The sequence below is a fragment of the Vipera ursinii genome (genome assembly GCF_947247035.1).
Source record: "Vipera ursinii genome assembly, chromosome: Z".
In the NCBI taxonomy this organism is placed as follows: Eukaryota; Metazoa; Chordata; class Lepidosauria; order Squamata; family Viperidae; genus Vipera; species Vipera ursinii.
Genome location: NC_139517.1, coordinates 49,265,653 through 49,285,465, shown reverse-complemented (window position 1 = coordinate 49,285,465; position 19,813 = coordinate 49,265,653). Strand labels below are relative to the sequence as shown.

Below are 19,813 nucleotides of genomic sequence, written 5' to 3'. Positions count from 1 at the left end.
CTTTCTTTTCTCTTTAACAGTAATCTTTAGTTCCTTCTAGTTCCCTCTAGTGTTCAATTTTTTTATTTTTATTTTTTAACAAAAACCCCTCAGAAATTAAAAAGTGCTCTGTCAGACTTACATATTGCAGTAAACCACAATGTACTTTGCTTGGTTTTGTGTAAACCAGCTATTGTGGTCTATGCATTCACTTTTTCCCAATACATTAATCCCTTTCGTAGTAGACAATGCTTTCAAAAGCAGTAAGAAACTCAAAGAAACTAAAAGTGTAAAATAAAGAAGAAGAGAAGATATTCCTTAATTTAGTTTTATGTATGTACAGGTGGGAGGCCAGTGTACTGTGATTTTATAATGCAACCTGTGTTTTATATATTTGCATCTAATATTGGAACCTACATATAAAAGGCCAGTAGTTCTGAGATTGTTACTTATCTTCTGTTATTTATTTGTCATCATAGTTTACACAACCTTGCATGCTTGCTTTCACCATCTCCATAGAGGGCTTCCAGCAATGCCTTTCATTCTTTCAGCTTCTCACCTCTCTCTTTTGCAGGATCTCATCCACTCTGTCCATAAAGTAATTATTCCTTCAATATTTGTTGTCAAGGGGAAAAGGAACATTCATCCTAGAGATTATTAGCAAAAGACTGGAAATAAGATGACCAGTATATCAATGCTATGATTATTCTTGAAAATGATAAACAGTTGTGACTACCTTGCTCAAAAGTGGTATTGTATTAAAATCTTCCCGGATTTGTTTTCCAACTTTGTGGGACTATGATCTTCATATGTTCCAGCATGTGTGATGCCAAAGACATACCTATGCAAAGGGTCTATTGGTCAGAACAACTCCATTTATCTTGTAATTAGCATCTCAAAATTTGAAATATTTTGGAGCAGAACTTTTCATCTGCCATATTAACATAACTATAAATTATTCTTCACTCTGATCTTCAGTTCTCCTCCCTCCTTCCCTCCCTTTCTCACTTTCTCCCTTGCTCCTTCTCTTCATCAGCTAATCAGGCAGTGTGACATATTTACAAATCAAATAAAAATTAAGATTTTCAGACCAGTAGAAACTGAATAGCAAAAATATGTCCCCTTTCTAATGTTAGTTTTAAAAAGGCTATCAATCTGGACTGTAAAACTGCAAAAAATATAGGTTTTCATATCCAGATTGCAACACAGAGACATAAAAAACCCTATCTCTTAGTTGCCATCTGTATACAGCAATGTTTGCAGTTCATATTTGCCTTAATATATCAAAGTTGCTGAGAATGAGAAACTTTAGTCTACTTGAAAGACTTTTAAAAAGTATTAAAGATAGAAGGACATCTTGGTGCAACTCCCCCATTCTACTGTAATTATCTTCTAACAATTTTTACTCAACAAGTAAGTTCCTCCCTCTCCCATTTTTTTCTAACCCAAATTAAGATATTGAAAGAAAAGTCTTCATCAGGATCCAGTCCAAGCCAGGAATAAACAAAATTGAGACTGCTTTAGAAAGAAGTTTGTAGTTTATTGAAGAGCAGAACCACAAGACGTAAGGCTCTGGAGCAGCTGAGCACATATAGCTGGGAGTGGTGGGTTTTTATACCTTCTTGGGTTTTTATGTTTGGAGTTCCTGTTCCTGTGGCATGAGCTTTGACCTGAGGTTCAGTGTGCCTTTCTGGTATTGGTGGGTTAATCCTACTGTAAGGTTTTTCAGCTCAGAATCCAAATAAATCCAAAAGAGACTCTGAACACGAGGCAACTGAAAACAACACAGCTTTATTTTTGATCAAAAGGAAAAGCCGGGTGCTCCTAGTCTCTTGTCTCTAATGCAGAGAGACAGAGGAGAAAACACACACACACTAATAAAAAATGTTTTTTTCTTTTTATAGCTAAGCCACTTTCTCACACTAACAGGCTAAAAGATTTCTTTTTCATCTGAATACATATTTTCTTTATCAGATTAGGTCAGTTACAGCTTGTTACAAAGTCAAATACACAATTGATGGCACATAGCTCAGAGCTTTCTCCTTGAGCAGATACATTTGCAAGTTACAGCGGAAGAAGGATACATTGCAAGATATAGCAAACACATTTAAAGTTACAGCTCAACTTTTTCTTTCTCCTTGGTCAGCACAATTTTTGTTAAGTTATCTCTGAGCAAAGTACAGAGCGCAAACAAGACAGAATGAACAAAGGCTGGGTTATATATAAATGATTATATTTTGACCCCTTAACTATTATGTCCCAAAGGTCATGTCCTGCTTCCCTGTGGCTGTGGCTGATGGCTATGTCCTGTGTTGGATTTTTTTTGGGTGAGGTGTTGTTGATTCTAGGGATCTTTTGTCTTTCTAATCCCATCAGCTCCAAGATTTCTGCTCCAGCCTTTCTGAAAGGATTATCACATCTTCATTTTTACAGACTGGATTATTGCTGAGTCTCTGGCTTGGGAGAGGGAGATGTTTCTACTTTTATAAAGATCTTTTCCATTATTATTTTTTGGGGGGGGGAATCTGCCTGTTTAATATTTCCAAAAATGTTTCTTTCTCTGGGTAGGGGATACTGTCGTCCTACAAAGGGATTACAAGATCGTACAAAGGGAGTTTTAGCTATTGTTTAGTCCGAGCTGGGAATAAACAACATGGTGACTGCTTTAGAAAGAAAGTTGCAGTTTATTGAAGAAGAGAGCCAGACAGAAAGATGGCTTTAGAAGAAAAGAGAAGGCATATGTAGGGAGTGGTTTTTTTATACCCTCTAGAGTCTAGAGCCTTTTGTTTGGAGTTGTTCCTGTGGCATAATCTTTGACCTGACTCTGAGTGTGCCTTTCTGGTATTCTAATGGTGGTGGGTTAATCCCATTATGTCCCAAAGGTCAAGGGGCTGTGGCTGATGACTCTTAGATTTTTGATGTGAGGGATTGTTGATTCTAGGGATCTTACTTCCTAATCTCAATTTCCTGACTCCATTCTTTCTGACAAGATTATCACATCTGCAATTCTGCAGACTTGGTTTCTGTTTGGGACAAAGAGACTCAGGGGCAGGGTTGGTTTCTGCTTTTAAAATCCTTTAGGGAAATATATCCTGCCTTTTAATTATTTCTTTCGGAGGGGGGGGCTGACTTCCCACACTATAGAGAATCTCAATCATCCAGGTCATGGATATCCCAAAGGTGTTTTTCCAAGGACTTTCTTAGTTTTTCCCTTGAAAATGTTTCACTTCTCATCCAAGAAGCTTCTTCAGTTCTTTCTTTGAGGAACCCCAGGTCTGAAAAATGTTCTATTTCATTCAGAGTCAAAGGAGCAGAGAAATTGTAGATGCACACAAGCTTCCCAATTTTCTTTGCTTGATTTGCCTGCGTTAATGATGTTACTTAATTTCTTCTCACTGTTGTTTTTATCAAGGTCTTTGTAGAATGAAGTGAGTTGCTTATTAAATACAGAGAAAAATATTTTGAACAAATTGATAATTTCTATATTTCCAAAGAATCAGAAAATGAGACTTTCAATAATACAATAACCTAATACATCATTTTCTATTTTTATTTTATCTTTTATTTTTGTGGGGCATATTTTGTAGTTTGTTTTTTTTTAAAAAAAAACGTGTGTATTGGAGTTCGATTTTTCATTTAAGGTCAACTCTAATTCCTAATTGGGAAAGTAGGGATTATCTAAAAATGCCGTTTAAAATTCAAGCTACAAATCCCGTGTTTATAGAGTGCAACGAACTACTCTTATATTTTATCTCTATGACCAACAGGCATGACTCTTCACTTCCTGTACCGAGAGCCCATCTCCGGTCCTAGATCGTCAGGGGAAAAATGTCCAATTGCAGGAGTTTATGTTGAAGTATACGTCCTGGTAGAGGCGGGGCCTAGTAACAGCGGCGGAAGGAAGCTGGTCTTGCGGAGGAGTTGTGCGTGAAGAACGGCTTTTTCGAGGCTTCATCATGGTGAGCCTTGATATTGGAAAGAGGGCCGCGGGATAGAGGTTAAAGGAGAAATAGCTAAAATTCGGGGAGGGGTCACTGGCTGTGTGCGATATTTCAGGATCAGAGAGGATGTGCTTAGGTGGAAAAAAAAATCACCGGGTCGGGTCTGTGGCCCCAACTCTTGCTTATAAACTTCTCAGCGATGCCTATTGTAGAAGCTGATTACAAGTTAAGGGAGCTTTTTACTTTCCGGCCTGAATTTCTATGGAGGCGATAGTAAAAGCAGTTTGTATGCAGTGCCTTGAGTGATAATTGCGTCCCTGGGACTTGCCTTTTTAAATCTGTGTTAGGGTTGGTGCAAGAGCCAGAATTTATCACTATGCTTTAAAGCAGAGGCCCGTCAAACTCATCAGTACATGTATTCCTTTATGAAGTTTCAGATTATTCATCGAGCTCCAGATCTATTGTATGAAAATAATTTAATAAATACTACTTTAATAGTATTACAAGTAATATATATAATGGATAGTCCCTTGGGATTAACATTAACCATTTTGGAGAACTCTGCTTGGAAAATATAATTCTGGACTTGATAATAGTAATTTGGATAATAGTGGTTCACTGTAGATTCCTATGCCAATTTAGTTTTCTGCTGACTCAGAAGTGGAAGAAAAGCATTCTGAATGCTGTAAGGCTAAGCTATAAGTTATTGATCAAGCAGTGTCTGATTTAAATCTCCTGATATAAATTCACTACAGTGAAACACTATTATCCAAATCACTATTATCAAGTCCAGAATACTTTTGATAACAATTACATTGCCAATCCAAATTTCCTTTGATCTGTCCTGCAGCCAGAGGATGATGCTTCCATTTGCTCTGCAAGGAAATCTTGGCACTTCCTCACTTTCTTAATGTTACCAGTTGGATTGAATATCATTTGCCCATCCCTTTATTATTGGAATTTTGCTACTTGTTTTTCAAAATTATGCAGTTAGATTCTGTAAGATAATTTGTAAACTTTTGACACATGGCTACACCCACATTATTAGCCATTTATTAGAACTTGCCCTGGCTTCACCTGCTATCTTTCCCAGTCTGGGTATTGGCTGCTTGAGCTAGGAAAAGTGGCAAGTATAATGGTTTATTATTCACCAGGTTTCCAAAATTATCCCTGGTTTAGACACTCAGATTAGCCCAAATTGCTAACAGCCCAAGCAACAATTTACTGATAGGGTGGAGGTTGAACAGCAACCCCATACCCCTGTTCCTCCCCCTCTCTCCCTGTTTCTGGAGAATGATGTTCAAGGACTGGAGGTGAGAAGTGTGCCCACAAGCTTATACTGGCCAATAGACAACAGGCTGATCTCACTTTCATGAGGTGATTTTACAGTATCACCAACAAAGTAATTATTGGAATTTGTAGGATTACATTCATAATAAAATGGCTGCAATGTATTGGCTGCTTAAGGGCGAAAACATTTTTAAAATGGGAAAGCTAAGGACAACTTAATGCTGTTTGGACTATGGATTGGGAATTGGATGAAGGCAACATCATGGGAACGCTAGGAAAAAAGTGCTTATCAGAGCTTGTTTGTATTGTGATTACAATGAAGTGAGGAAAAAACCCTTAGTCTGTGAACCAAAATAGAACATTTATTTTAGCCCATTCTATCTGTGTCCAGTATGTGGGTTAAATTTTGGAATATTCTGCACTGTGACTCAAATGTGCTTATTCTAATGTTCTTCATATTCATAAGAATAAACCTTGATATATGCAACTTAATAGCTTCTAGTAAGAAAGTGCTGCATTTGACATATTATTTCAATTAAACGTTTTTTCTTTTCTAGTCTATTATGTCCTACAATGGAGGGGCTGTTATGGCCATGAAAGGGAAAAACTGTGTGGCTATTGCAGCCGATCGTCGATTCGGTATTCAAGCTCAGATGGTGGCCACAGACTTCCAGAAAATTTTTCCAATGGGGGACAGATTATTCATCGGTTTGGCTGGTCTTGCCACAGATGTGCAGACAGTGTAAGTATTTCACATTAAGTAGATATAACCAGGAAAACTAGAATATACATAGAGAGTTGTAACAAATTTGTAGCTACTTTCTTTTTTTCTTATTTATTTTTATTCTTATTCCAACATTGGGAATGAAGAATTTGTCATGATTGACCAACTTACAGAAAAGTTGAAGCTAAGTCCAGTTTTTCACATCTATAGTGGTATGTGGAGAGGTAAATTAGACGATGGTTCTTAAATCACTGGGATCAATCATGTGGCTAAAATGGCTCTTAGAAGACAGCTTCTAAATATTGGGAGTTTGTAGAAACAGGCTAACTTCCAATACAATGTTTTAAAGTATTAGTAATATAATTACTTTTTTCTCCTAAAGAACAGATAGTTATCGACACGACTGCTTCTTTAACAATAGTTCACAGTTGCTACAGCCTTGGAAAAAATGATTTGCCATCTGTTGTCAAAGTTATAAGTATTTTTTTTAATTTTAATTCCATTTATATCCCTCCCTTCTCTGAAGACTCAGGGCGGCTTACAAGCTTAGCAGTAGCCTTCATTTTATGTATATGCTTATTAGGGCTTTCACACACACCCCAAGCGGCACCAAGTCACATTTACAACAGTTGCAGCATCTTGTAGTCATGTGATCATGTTTTGCAACTTTCCCATCAGCTTCCAATAAATGAAGTCAATTGGGGAAATTGGATTTGCTTAACAACCACAGCAAAAATGATCATAAAATCAGCCCCAATCATGTTATGACTTGTTTAATAATAATATGCTTAGCTACCAAAATTGTGGGGCTGTAAGTCAAGGTCTACCTGTAAGTAGCTAAAATGAAGAATATCTGGCAGCAGCTAGGAATAAATATTTATGTGAAATAAGCTACAAGCTCATTCCTCTGATATTCATAATGAATTTGCAGTCTCAGTGTATACTCAGGGACATACTTTAAATGAAACCATCTGGAGAGAGTTCACCCTGGCCAGCTGTCAAACGGAATGGCTGTGTTGAGATGCTGCTCCGAATGAGCGTGCCGATCTCACAGCCTTTTCTCTGTTCCTGGTGGGTTTTTTTAAAAGCCCCAGATCTCTTGGAGGGAGATCAGAAGCGGAGACGCCCAGCTGAGCAGTTCAGGACGGTGGTCCAAGCTGCAGAAAGCAGGAAAGCCTAGGAGAGAGCCGGGTGAAGGAGACGGCCCATTATGGTGGCCGTGAAGAAATGACAGCTGTCAGAAATAGTGGTGAGTCAGCGGGACAGCAATTCAACTAACCTGGCAAAGGAAACACTCAGCGAACTCTTGTAAGTGTTCCAGATTGCGAAATCTCTCCAGAGAATTTCAAAGAAGAGAAGAAAAGAGGAGAGCCAGAGCAATAGGGGAAATCACCTCCCCTGTCAGATAGCAGCGAAAAGGAGACAGGGGGAAAAAGAGATCTGACCTTAAAGCAACAGACTCGCAGGCTGTAAGGACTGGTGACCCAGGGTGGTTTCTCTTTTTGGCTCTTTCAGTAAAGCCAAGAAGAAGTTTAACAAAGAACAAAATAAACTTGAAGAGTGACAGTGCGGACTGAGCTGAGAGAGCAGACAACTGGAATAAGAACTAACGACCACTTAGCATTAAATGAGGGGAGAGTGACACTCATAACTTAAGAAGTGAACTATTTGTTTCAAAAAGTTTCTAAAACAAAAGGGATAAATGGTAATTGTCTTGAGAATTTAGACCAATAAGAATTAACTGAACATAACCTATTGTATGATTGAATTGGAGGAGACTAACTAGGAATAAAAAGTTGAATGCTCAAGGAGGGTGAGAAAATTTATTTGTCTCCTTGTTGAATATAATAATATTTATAACTGGACTTCCGGTGGCTCCGCGGCGACGGAGGGAGCCTTCCTGGGCTGCCCGCGGCTCAGCTGTTGTTTTTTCGCCCGAAACAGCGCCGATCAGCTGTTCGGGTGAATCCGAAGCCCCCTCCTCGGGAGAAGAGGAGGGGGCGAGCTCCCAGGTAGGGGTAGAGTTCTCCAGGGCCGCCTGAGCTTATGGCTTGGGCGGCTGAAGGATTGAACTCCCCCGTAGCCTGGGCTGCTCCCAGCTGGCCGTCGCCTCTGCTCCTGACTTCTTGGAGCAGAGCCAGCCGTCTGCGACCACCCCTGCCTGAAGGAATGACTATGATTTAAAGGAGCAGGCAGAGCGATACAAGAGGAAATGGTAAAGAGGATTACTATGTTTTACTCTCCAGCTTGATGGACTTTTTTGGATTACAAATCTGAAGTGAAAGTGCGTCATATTTGGTAAAAGATGGCGGCTAAACCACCCCCTAAAACTCTTCGGAGTGCTGGAACTTCTCCCGTGCAACAATCATTATTGCAGGCGCTGCATCCTCCTGATGTATTGACATCAAAGGACTTACAAGATGCTCTTGAAAAACATACCCAGGTAATTTTGGAATCAATTAATATTAGATTTGCACAGATGGAGGAGAAATTGGAGAAATTGGAGGAGAGAATGGAGGAGAGGATGGAACAGAAGCTCAAAGCGATGAGGGTAGACATCTTGACTTCAGTGTTTAAAGTGGCTCGGTGTGTGGAAGAATTGGAGGAAAAGCTAGAAGACTTGTCTCAAAAGAATGCTATATTAGAAGCAAAACTATTGGAGAATGAAAATAAAATGGAAAAGGAACTGTGTCTTGCTCAATATTTCCAGATGCAGTTTGCCATTAGAATTAGAGGCTTAAAGGAGAATACTAAGGAAGATCTAAAGCAGCTGGTTTCTGAGGCTTTTGAAATAGTGTTGAAACAGCCAGCATCTGAAATAAAAGGAGGCATGGACAAAGTGTTTCGTGTGAATTCATGGATTGCCAGACAGAGAAAGTTGCCTAGAGATGTGGTGGTATATTTTGCAAAAAGGGAAACTAGAGATGAAGTTATACAAGCTGCTTATGATACTAAAGTTATGATTGCTAATCAAGAAGTTTTGGTCTTAAAAGAAATTCCTCCAAAGATTCTAAGGAGAAGGAAGGATTTTACATTTCTTGTGCAAGAGCTCAAGCAGCGAGATATAAGGTTCAGATGGGAGATCCCAGTGGGGTTGATGGTGACGCACGAAGGTAAAAAGTACCGTTTGGTTACTGTGATGCAAGCGCGTGATTTCTACAATAATGTTTTAAATGCAACGCCATTAACACTTTTGGAAGCTGGAAAGGGATCTGGAGAAGGAGTGCATCAAGAGGCCGAAGATGGTCAGATAGAAGACAACGGTGTTGGAGGAGATCAAGATACAACCTCGTCGGATGAATCTATAAAACAGAGGGTGACGCGTGCTGCTGCAAAACGATCTAAGAAGAGAAAGTAGCAGGAATTGCAGAAGTCTATGGAACTTTTACGATATAGTCAAGTAGTCAAGTAGGGGAGGGGGGGAAAAGATTTGGGTGTAGACGCAATATATTTTTATATTTGGTGGTTCTGTGGAAAGGGTGAGCTTTTTTGGATTGTGGTACTGGAAGAGGAACGGCCGATTACAGAAGAGTTGACTTTAAAGTTTTTTGATTTGGGATCCTTGGTTAATTTGGAAAATTATTTGTAAGAATGTTATATCATGGAATGGATAAAATGGATGGAGTTTATTTAGGATAAGTATAGGGTTGAGAAGGGGTTTTTTTCTTCTTTTTCCTTTTTTTTGTCTTTAATATATATTTAATACTATTAAGGTTTGTTCCATTCTATATAAGCTAGAGAGTGTCCTTTTCTTATTCTAGTTTTTTTTATACATATATTTAATATTGTTAAGGTTTGTTTTATCCTATATAAGCTAGAGAGTGATGGATTTTAGAATTTATAGTTGTTAGTATATGGTTGCTTAGGTTTGCTTTTTTTTTATATATATATATACCTTGTATTCAGCTCTGGGAAGTAGGGGGGGGAGGGGGGAGGTAGGGGGGGGAGGAGGGAGGGGGGAGGAGGGGAGGTAGGGGGGGAGGAGGGAGGGGGAAGGGGTTTTTTTTTAAAGGAAAATTGTATTTCAAAACTTTTCAATAAAAAAAAAATAATATTTATAACTGAATTGACTGTGAAACCTGGTCTTCATTGTTAAAGAACTGAATATTGGTTACAATATTGAGGTAATTTAATGGTTATATTGTTACATGTTTCTATATAGAGAAATTGGGACTGTATGGAATATAAATACTTGAAATTGATTAATATTGATTATTTTGTTTTAGAAGTGTTAGCGTAATAGGTGTAATAGGCTTGATATTGTGTTAGCAACAAAATATAGCAAGGCACTAGTGATTATAACCTTGGAAGAATGATAAATTCCCCAGGTGTGGTGGAGGGAAACACAAAGATTGTGTATAAGTGGGAGGGTTGGCTGACGTCATTTTTTATTATTATTATAAGGGCTTCTGAGCATGCCCAAGATAGCAGACGTGCTCGGCTGAGCTCCGTGTGGAGCTTCGGCAATTTGACGACTCTTGGGAGCCTCACAGGAATATTTTTCTTTCTGTGAAGGGTTTGGGTTGGGGACGAGGAGACGAGAAGAAGCTTCTGGTGGCTGTCTCTGGAACGGCTGTACTGCTTACCATTGGCTCCGTGAGCCCTGGACTTTCCGAGGACTCTCAGCTGAGCCCGGAGGAGTTTTTGGAGGGCCTGGTGGACCCGGAAGAACTGAGCAGAGCCCCGTGCTGCGCGGTGCCGACCAGCTGATTGTCGCTGCCGCAGGGGCTCGGCGAACTCCGATGGAGGCTGCTGGAATGCCCGAAAAAACCCGGAAGAACCCGGAGGATGTTTGCGAGGCACAACTTAATTTCTGCGCCGCCAGAAATCGATTAGACCATGTTTTGTGGCCCTGTTGAAATACTATGGGTCTGATTTTAATGCAATTATACACAGAGAATTAGATTATAAGAGTGAGGAAGTAAGGAAACAAACCAGGAGAATATTACCCGGTACTTTTTTTAAAATGGAAGAATTAAATATTCAAGATAGTTGGAGGGAGAGAAATTTGAATGAAAAGCAATTTACATACTATTCAGGGCAGCATCAATCGTGGTCCAGAATTGATATGATCTGGACAACAAAAGAATTAAATTCAGGTATTGATGATATAATAATAGACATAAATACTTGGGCAGACCATAATCCCATTGTAATTAAATGGAAAGAACAGAAGACAACAACAAGGAGGTGGACTCTAAAAAAGGCAATCCTAAACCAAACAGAATTTAAGCATAAGATGGATGAACAAATGCAGACATTCTTCCAGACAAATAAGAAAGAGGAGACTAGCACTCAAAATTTATGGGATATGGCCAAGGCAGTTATGAGAGGAACTGCAATTGCATACATGGCCAATGAATATAAAAAGAAAAGGCAATATCGAAAAAGTTTAGAGGAAGAACACAAAAAATTAGAATTAGAACTAAAAAAAACCCCACAATGTAGAGATCTAAAACAACAGCTAGATTTAAATAAGCATAAATTGAATATTATTGAAAAGGGAGAAATGGCACAAAAAATAAAAAGTATTAGACAAAAATTTTTTGAACAGGCAAATAAACCTGGGAGATGGCTGGCCTATAGATTGAAAAAACAAAAAGATAATAGATGGATTAGTAAATTATGTAATCAAGCAGGGGAGATAGTACATCAAAATGAAGGAAAAAAATGGGTGACGTATGAATTCTATAAAAATCTTTATAAAGAGGATGAAATGATCACTGAGGAAAGAATATCACAATATGTTATGAAAGCAGATTTAACGAAGGTTTCGGAAGAATTTCAAAATATACTAAATAAAGATATAACAGTCCAGGAAATTATGGAAGCCATTTCTTTATTGAACACGGATTACAAGATTTTCACAACTATAATGGCAGAAAGATTTAAAAAAAATTAGCTGAATTTATCCATACTGACCAAAAATGGCTTCTTGTCTAAAAGACAAATTAGACATAATGTCAGGATCATACTAAACATCTTAGAATATTATGAATTACACAGCGAAAAACAGGTGGCATTAATTTTTGTTGATGCTGAGAAAGCGTTTGATAATGTCAAATAGAATTTTATGTTGACTCAACTCAAACACATGGAATTCGGGGGGAAATTTATAAATATGTTTAAAGCAATCTATTCCAAACAGAGGCAAAAGTAATCATAAACGGAGAATTAACAAATAGCATTCAAATACAAAAAGGTACAAGACAAGGCTGTCCACTATCTCCTTTATTATTCATTCTTTCTTTAGAAGCACTCACAAGAATAATCCGAAAAGATAAGCTGATTAAAGGATTAGAAATCAGAAAAGAGACATTTAAATTACAGGCTTATGCAGACGATTTAGTTTTCATTCTGGAAGACCCCTTAGAATCTGGAACAAGATTATTACAGGTGCTGGAAAATTATGGAGATGTTGCGGGATTGAAAATTAATAAAGAAAAAACTAAAATGTTAATTAAAAATATGTCCAATTTACAAGAAACTGAGCTAGTAGAAAAAATTAATTTCCAGACGTCCAAAAGAGTAAGGTACTTGGGGATCCAACTGTTGGCAAGATGTTTTATACTCAAAAGAGAAAATTATGACAAGTTAATGGACCAAATTATAGCAGACTTAGATAGATTGAAAAACTTGCAGCTCTCTTTTATGGGAAGAATAGCGACAATCAAGATAAATATACTTCCCAAACTACTCTTTTTATTCAAATGTGTACCAATTAAATTGGGTAAGGATTTTTTGGAAAATTTAAACAGGATTACATCCAAATTTATCTGGCAAGGTAGAAAACCGAGAATCAAGTTAAAATTATTACAGGATGCAAAGGAAAGAGGGTGGCTCGGCCTCCCGAATTGGGAAAAATATTATCAAGCAGCAATAGCGGTATGGATAAAGGATTGGATACACTTAAGGAACAGAAGACTACTAGCATTAGAAGGTCATGACATGCAAATTGGGTGGCATGCTATAATGTGGGATGGAAAATATAAGGCTCATCAGTACTTTCAGAATCATCATATTAGATGGGAACTATTTGACATGTGGATAAAAAATTAAAAAAATAATTATATAGAAATCCCCAATTGGCTATCCATATTAGAGATTTTCATGCGCCCCAAATTCATAAATTTAGGAAGTGTAATTACATATAAGGATCTCTTAGACGAAAATGGAGACCTGAAAACAAGAAAAAGACTATTAGAAGATGGTATAGAATTGGAATGGTGGGCATACTTACCAATACAGTCACGATACAGAATAGACAAGAAAGAACCAGGGATAAAATTAGAGCATACACAATTAGATAAAATTCTTCTAGGAACAGAAGACCAAATGTTAAAAAAGATATATCAATATCTATTAGAACAGGATTTGTTAGAAGAACAGGTAAAAGAAACAATGTTAACCTGGAGTAAAAATTTTGGTTACAGCATTGACCTAGATAATTGGCAATTACTATGGGATAGAAATAGGTTAACGCTAGCCACCTCCTATAAAGAGAATCTGCACAAGATGTTTTATAGATGGCACCTTCCCCCTACAAGGTTAGCAAAAATAGATAAAAAAATCTCACCAACGTGCTGGAAATGCAGAAGGCTTCCAGGGACTTATCATATGTGGTGGGAATGCTCAGAAGCGCAAAATTTTTGGCAGCGGATAAAAGATTAGTTGGAAGAAATATTACTACAAAAATTGATTTAAAACCAGAAACCTTGTTATTAGGGATTATTAATGATAAACTCAGCAAAGCATCTTTCTGCTTATTAGTGCATATTTTAACCGCAGCAAGATTGGCATATGCCAAAAATGGAAAAGAAAGGAAAACCCCACTGAAGAAATAATAGATAAAATTTTATCCTGCGCCGAAATGGACAGGTTAACTCTAGAGATCAAAAATAAGACTGAAACAGAGTAATATGAAATTTGGCAAAATTTGTACAATTGGTTAGAGATAAGGAGGATCGCTGAGATGACTATTGTTTGATTAGTTGATAATGTAAGGATTTCTTATTAGCACCTATATCAGGACACAACTGAAAGATATGTACATATAACGCTGACGACTGAGACAGTTTACTAAAAAATTTACAGATGTTATATGTACAGTTTGTTATACTCTGTCCTGTCATAGAATGTATTTTAACTTTTTGTTATTTCTTTCTGTAACATAAGGTAATACTAATAGTAGTGTTGTAGCTAGGGAAGTTGAATCATGTCCACTTTTGTTTTTAAATGTACATTTAATAAAGTTTTAAAAAAGAGTGTTAACCCTGATGATTCCTGCATGTAGTATGAGATAGAATGCAAACTATTCAGCAATGTGGGTTTAATTTTCTAAATTTCAATATCCTTTCAGAATTAAACTATGGTTGCTTGCCTTTAGAACAATTTAAATGGTAGTTGTTATTTTAAAAGCCTCCAAGCAGTCATCTCTAGATTGCTTACATGAATTTAAAATTCTGCAGTGAACAGTGAGGTGCACCATATTGATTGCTTACCAAAACAGAAATGTACTAAGTTAAATTCCCCTGATACCCCAGAATAACAAACTATGGTTTACTATTGGTCTAAGATTTTTTGCCTTGATCGTAGTAAAGGATGCTAGGCATGTAGTAATGTGTTTAAGAGTTAATTATTGAGAAATAACAAATTTGAAGCAATTTGTCTTCCTCAGATTTCTATTTTATAATTACTTGCAGGCACAAGTAGTAGGTTTTAAACTATGCATCTGTGCCAGTTGGATTGTAAATAAAAGAGAATGGTCATTTTGCCTTAAAATGGATTTAAAACTGGTTTATTTTTCTTCTTTATAGTGCTCAAAGGCTCAAATTTCGACTAAATCTCTATGAACTGAAGGAAGGGAGGCAAATTAAGCCGCAGACCCTAATGAGCATGGTGTCCAATCTCCTATATGAAAGACGGTAATGATGATATAGTTCGTGTTATTTAAAATTTAATTTAAGCTAATAGATTTGATAAGACAATTTTTTTTGAACTGAGGATCAGGAAGCCTTAGGAAGGAGTCAGGAGCAACTTACTTGGATGGGCACTAATTTTTAAAACTAACCAGGCTCATATAGACAAAGTGTCAGAACTTATTCTAGGCTTTGCTCCTCAGTTTGCACAACATTTAATAGGTAGTTGTATTATTACAAAGTTTAAGAACTCCTGTGATACATAGATTAATGCATAAATATTAAAAGAATTGGTGTATTTCTTGCCTAGCACTAACTAACAAAATCATTGGCTTTAATCATGGCTGTGTGGAGCATATAAATTCATTAATTATTTTATGAGACTTTTAATATTTTCCACCCCAGGATTTACTTCCTGAATAATTGGTCTGCTACAGCACATGATTATTGCTACATTAGCAGGCAGTTTTTGCTCCTTCAGATTTAGTCACGATGTCTGTAGCTGGTCCAGTGAAAAAATGTACAAAAGAGATGTTTGCATCCATCAAAGAAAGGGACTGAGTTACTTGGCAATAAATTCACAGATTTTCTGGAGGAATATTTAAACTAAACAGGGACTGAGTTAATTGATACAGAACTGGACAGTCCAGAAGACAAGCTTAAGATACAGGAGGATCTGGACAGACTTGAACACTGGGCACTAGCTAACAAAATGAAATTCAATGGTGGAAAAAGTAAGGTTCTACATTTAGGCAAGAAAAACCAAACGTACAGGTATAGTATAAGGGGTACCTTGCTCGATAGTAGTAACTGTGAGAGGGATCTCGGAGTCCTAGTGAACAATCACTTAAATATGAGCCAGCAGTGTGCTGCAGCTACCGAAAAAGCCAACACAGTGCTAGGCTGCATTAACAGAGGGATAGAATCAAAATCACATGAAGTATTAATACCATGAAGTATTACAATGCCTTGGTAAGACCACACTTGGAATATTGCATCCAGTTTTGGTCATCACGATATAAAAAAGTTGTTGAGACTCTAGAAAGAGTACAGAGAAGAGCAACAAAGATGATTAGAGGACTGGAGACTAAAACATAAAAGGAACGGTTGGAATTGGGTATGTCTAATTTAATGAAGAGAAGGATGAGTGGGGGGATAGCGGTGTTCCAATATCTCAGGGGCTGCCACAAAGAAGAGGGAGTCAAGCTATTCTCCAAAGCGTCTGAAGGCAAGACAAGAAGCAACGGATGGAAACTAATCAAGGAGAGAAGCAACATAGAACTAAGGAGAAACTTCCTGACAGAACAATTAACCAGTGGAACAACCTGCCTCCAGAAGCGGTGAATGCTCCAACACTGGAAGTTTTTAAGAAGAGACTGGCCAACCATTTGTCTAAAATGGTATAGGGTTTCCTGCCTGAGCAGGGGGTTGGACTAGATGACCTCCAAGGTTCCTTCCACCACCATCATCATCATTATTATTATTAATCATCACACAGTCAGCCAGATGTTCAGAGTTGATTTGGCATTTTTGTCTACATATCAAGTCCTTACCAAGGACCTGGGATAGGCAGATATGGATGTTTGATGATATTACAGATATCGTCGCAGGATGGAAGCAGTTCCTAGTAAGGCTGCCTTTTGCAATTGACTAATGGTGAATTTGTCAATGCCAATGGTATTCAAGTAGTGCTCCAGTTGTTTTGGGATTGCACCCAAGGCGCCTATTACTACTACTACTCATTATCAAACTCTACGGTACTTCCTATCCTGGCATGGTTAATATTGAGAGAAGATGGGAGTTGCAATTAAATAGGCTTATATCTTTGCTTGAGATGATAGTATGTAACTTTCAGAACTGATGATTTCCCCCCAGCTTTTTAGTATTGGAGATAAACAAATTGTGTACATACTTTAAATCTGCCTATGTAGTCATGCCAAGGAAAATTTATAACTTTAAAATGTAGTTAATTGTAATGATATGCATTTTATTTTTTTTGGGAAAAATGAATTTTATTGCTACCTATATTTTCTTGCTGTTTCAGGTTTGGACCTTATTATACAGAACCAGTGATTGCTGGATTAAACCCAGTCACTTATGAACCCTTTATCTGCTCCTTGGACTTGATTGGTTGTCCGATGATAACAGATGATTTTGTGGTCAGTGGGACCTGTACAGAGCAAATGTATGGCATGTGTGAGTCTCTTTGGGAGCCAGACATGGTAAGAAAAATACAGAGCTGGTCATAAGAAATATAGTAGGGTTAACTACTTTAGTAGATTAGAACACTTTTAATAAAAGCCAGCCTTTGGCCTTCAAAGAGTAGATGTGAGTAGAGCTTTAGGGTATATGCATAAGTTCTTCCCAGCATTCTTCGCTTCTATAAAAACCTGTCTTCAGCACAAAAATTCTGTTTCAGTTTGAAATAGCTTTTCATATAATATTTTGCTTAGAATTCTGCTTTATCCCTACATGCTAAATGTATGAATATATTGATATGGCTTAGAGAGAACTTACATGAGAAACTTCATAGCTGTATTCATGCATTCTCTGTAAATATCTTAATAGAGATAGGATATGTAATTCCTCTCCATCCTCATCAAACTGTTGTTCTTTAGGGTCTTTCAAAGAGACAATATGGCTATATTGTTTCAATCTATATTCTTTTTAAATTCAATATTAACTTACGTTTGAGAGATGCTTAAAATAACTCTTTATAATTAAAGTTAACTTTTTTGAATGCAGGAACCTGATCACCTCTTTGAAACCATAGGACAATCTATGCTCAATGCTGTGGACAGAGATGCTGTGTCTGGTATGGGAGTCATAGTGCATGTGATGTAAGTAGAACATGAATGAGTATAGATCAGTTATAAAAAATTATGTGGGACAGTATCTCTGGTTAATTTCCAGGGGTTGTCTGAAAGGACAATAGCTGTAATTGGCAGCAAGCAAGATTGAGCCAGTGAAATTATTTGCACAATTAATGTGTTCTTCCCTCTGGGTGTAGTGCTGTTATTATGGGCAGCCCTTGGGAAACCAGTTGTGGTTGTACATATCGTTTTTACCTGTTGGGTAAGGCTATACAGATAGTTCTTAACTGCATTTGGGACTGGAATATTGATTGTAAGTCATGATGGTCATAAGTTGAAACACATGACAGGCTAATTTTACAACTATTTATGGGAGTCATTAAGCAGTTGCAGTTTTTGACAAAACCAGCAAACAAACACTACAAATATGGCAGGAAGCTGCAGCCAGTTGTAAACCAATAGCCAAATGCCTGAAATGCAGTCATGTGACCGCAGGGGAGTGTCTCATGACATTTCATGATGGCTGAAAATCCCAAAGGTGCTTTTTTATGAGGCGACTGGACTTTCTTTTTTCCTCTTTGAAGATGTTTCACTTCTCATCCAAAAAGCTTTTTCAGCTCTTTCTCTTGGATGAGAAGCGAAACGTCTTTAAAGAGAACAAAGAAAATCCAGTTGTCTTGTGAAAAAGCATCTTTGGGACAATCCTGACCTGAATGACTGAGAATCTCCAAAGACAGATGGTTGGAAATGTATTGCATATATAAAGAACTCTTTCTGAGGCTGTTATAAACTGAATGGTCATTAAATTACTAGTTGTAAGTAGAAGATTAATTAATATAATTTTCATCTCCCTTTTCTCTTTTCAACCAGTGAGAAAGACAAAATAACTACCCGGACACTGAAAGCTCGCATGGATTAAGTTAAATTTCTACTAAGAAAACTGATTCTCTCAAGATAGGAAATAATGTACTGTTAATGGAATAAAAATTTTTTTAAAAGCACAACTTTTTTCATTTTTATGTAGATGCTGTAAATATTCTGATTTGCTTAAAATCAAAGATAGAGGGTTGCTCTGAAGATAATTTTCAAGCAGTGAAGTAATAATGTAACCTGTCATACCTAATTGATATGTAAATGTTAAATTTTTAAAAAATGGCATTCACCAAAATTGGCAGGTCTAATTTTTTTTAATGCCAAGTACTACTATTGATACAATCTGAGAAAAGTGCTGAATTCAGTATGTCCTATTGCATGGACTTGAATAGGATTGCAGTAGAGGTAGCGTGAGATCAGATCTAAAGTGAGCAAAGGAAAATATGCTGAGGAAAATATACCTTTGATTTCAGATAGTGGCAAAGCAGTCACCAAGAAACTGCCTATGGGTAGTGGTGGATCCTGATTTTGGCCCAAATACTACGCATCTATAGGCTGCATAGTTAATGTACATCCAAAAAGAGATGGTGATAAGGTCAAGGTGATGCTTGTTGAGCTGAGCTCACAAATGACCTTAATTTCAAAAGTTCATAACTGAAAAAAAATCTGATATGCCTAGGGTCTATTTATTTGCTTTCACATTTCAATACATATTTAAAACTCTAGTTAAAGGCATTTTGTATATCTCTTGTATAGCTCATATTTAGTTTTCCAAACCCACTCCCTAGTTAAATGGAAAATCTCATATTCTAAGGACACGACAATATATAGCTTTTAAAAAACCCAAATGCTCCATCATAAAATAAGCAGAGATAGGTGGTATCCTTAAACATCTTAAGTCTTTTCAGTGGAACTTCTTTGTAGATTAAGTTGTTGATTTGTTTGCTGTTGAAGTTCTTTTGAAAGTAAATAGCTGTAGCTTTCAGGTGGTGGGGCAAGTCCTTTTTTCTTGTTTTAAAGCAGGCCAGCATTTAGAGGGAAGTCTTATTACTAGGGAAAATGAACAGGACTGGATCAATGGACCTTATATATTTATTTATTTATTTATATTTATATACCGCCCTTTCCCGAAGGACTCAGGGTGGTTTACAGGGCATTTAAAAAAGAGTCAATACAAACGTTAAATTTAAAAAGATTAAATAAAACCCTGAGAACAGTAAAAAACCCAATTAAAATTAAAATTAAAAAATTCTCAGCCTGGGCCAGAGAGCTCGA

General features: G+C 37.1%; 1 protein-coding gene across 1 annotated transcript; it reads left to right on the top strand.

The window, feature by feature from the left end:
* The first annotated feature begins 3,751 nt into the window (after positions 1–3,751).
* On the top strand, positions 3,752–18,663 carry PSMB3 (proteasome 20S subunit beta 3). Its single transcript, XM_083376339.1, has 6 exons — positions 3,752–3,938; positions 5,768–5,952; positions 14,751–14,858; positions 16,897–17,074; positions 17,598–17,692; positions 18,536–18,663. The coding sequence occupies exons 1-6, from the start codon at positions 3,936–3,938 to the stop codon at positions 18,582–18,584; spliced, it is 618 nt and encodes a 205-aa protein (XP_083232465.1). The 5' UTR covers positions 3,752–3,935; the 3' UTR covers positions 18,585–18,663.
* The last annotated feature ends 1,150 nt before the right edge of the window (positions 18,664–19,813 follow it).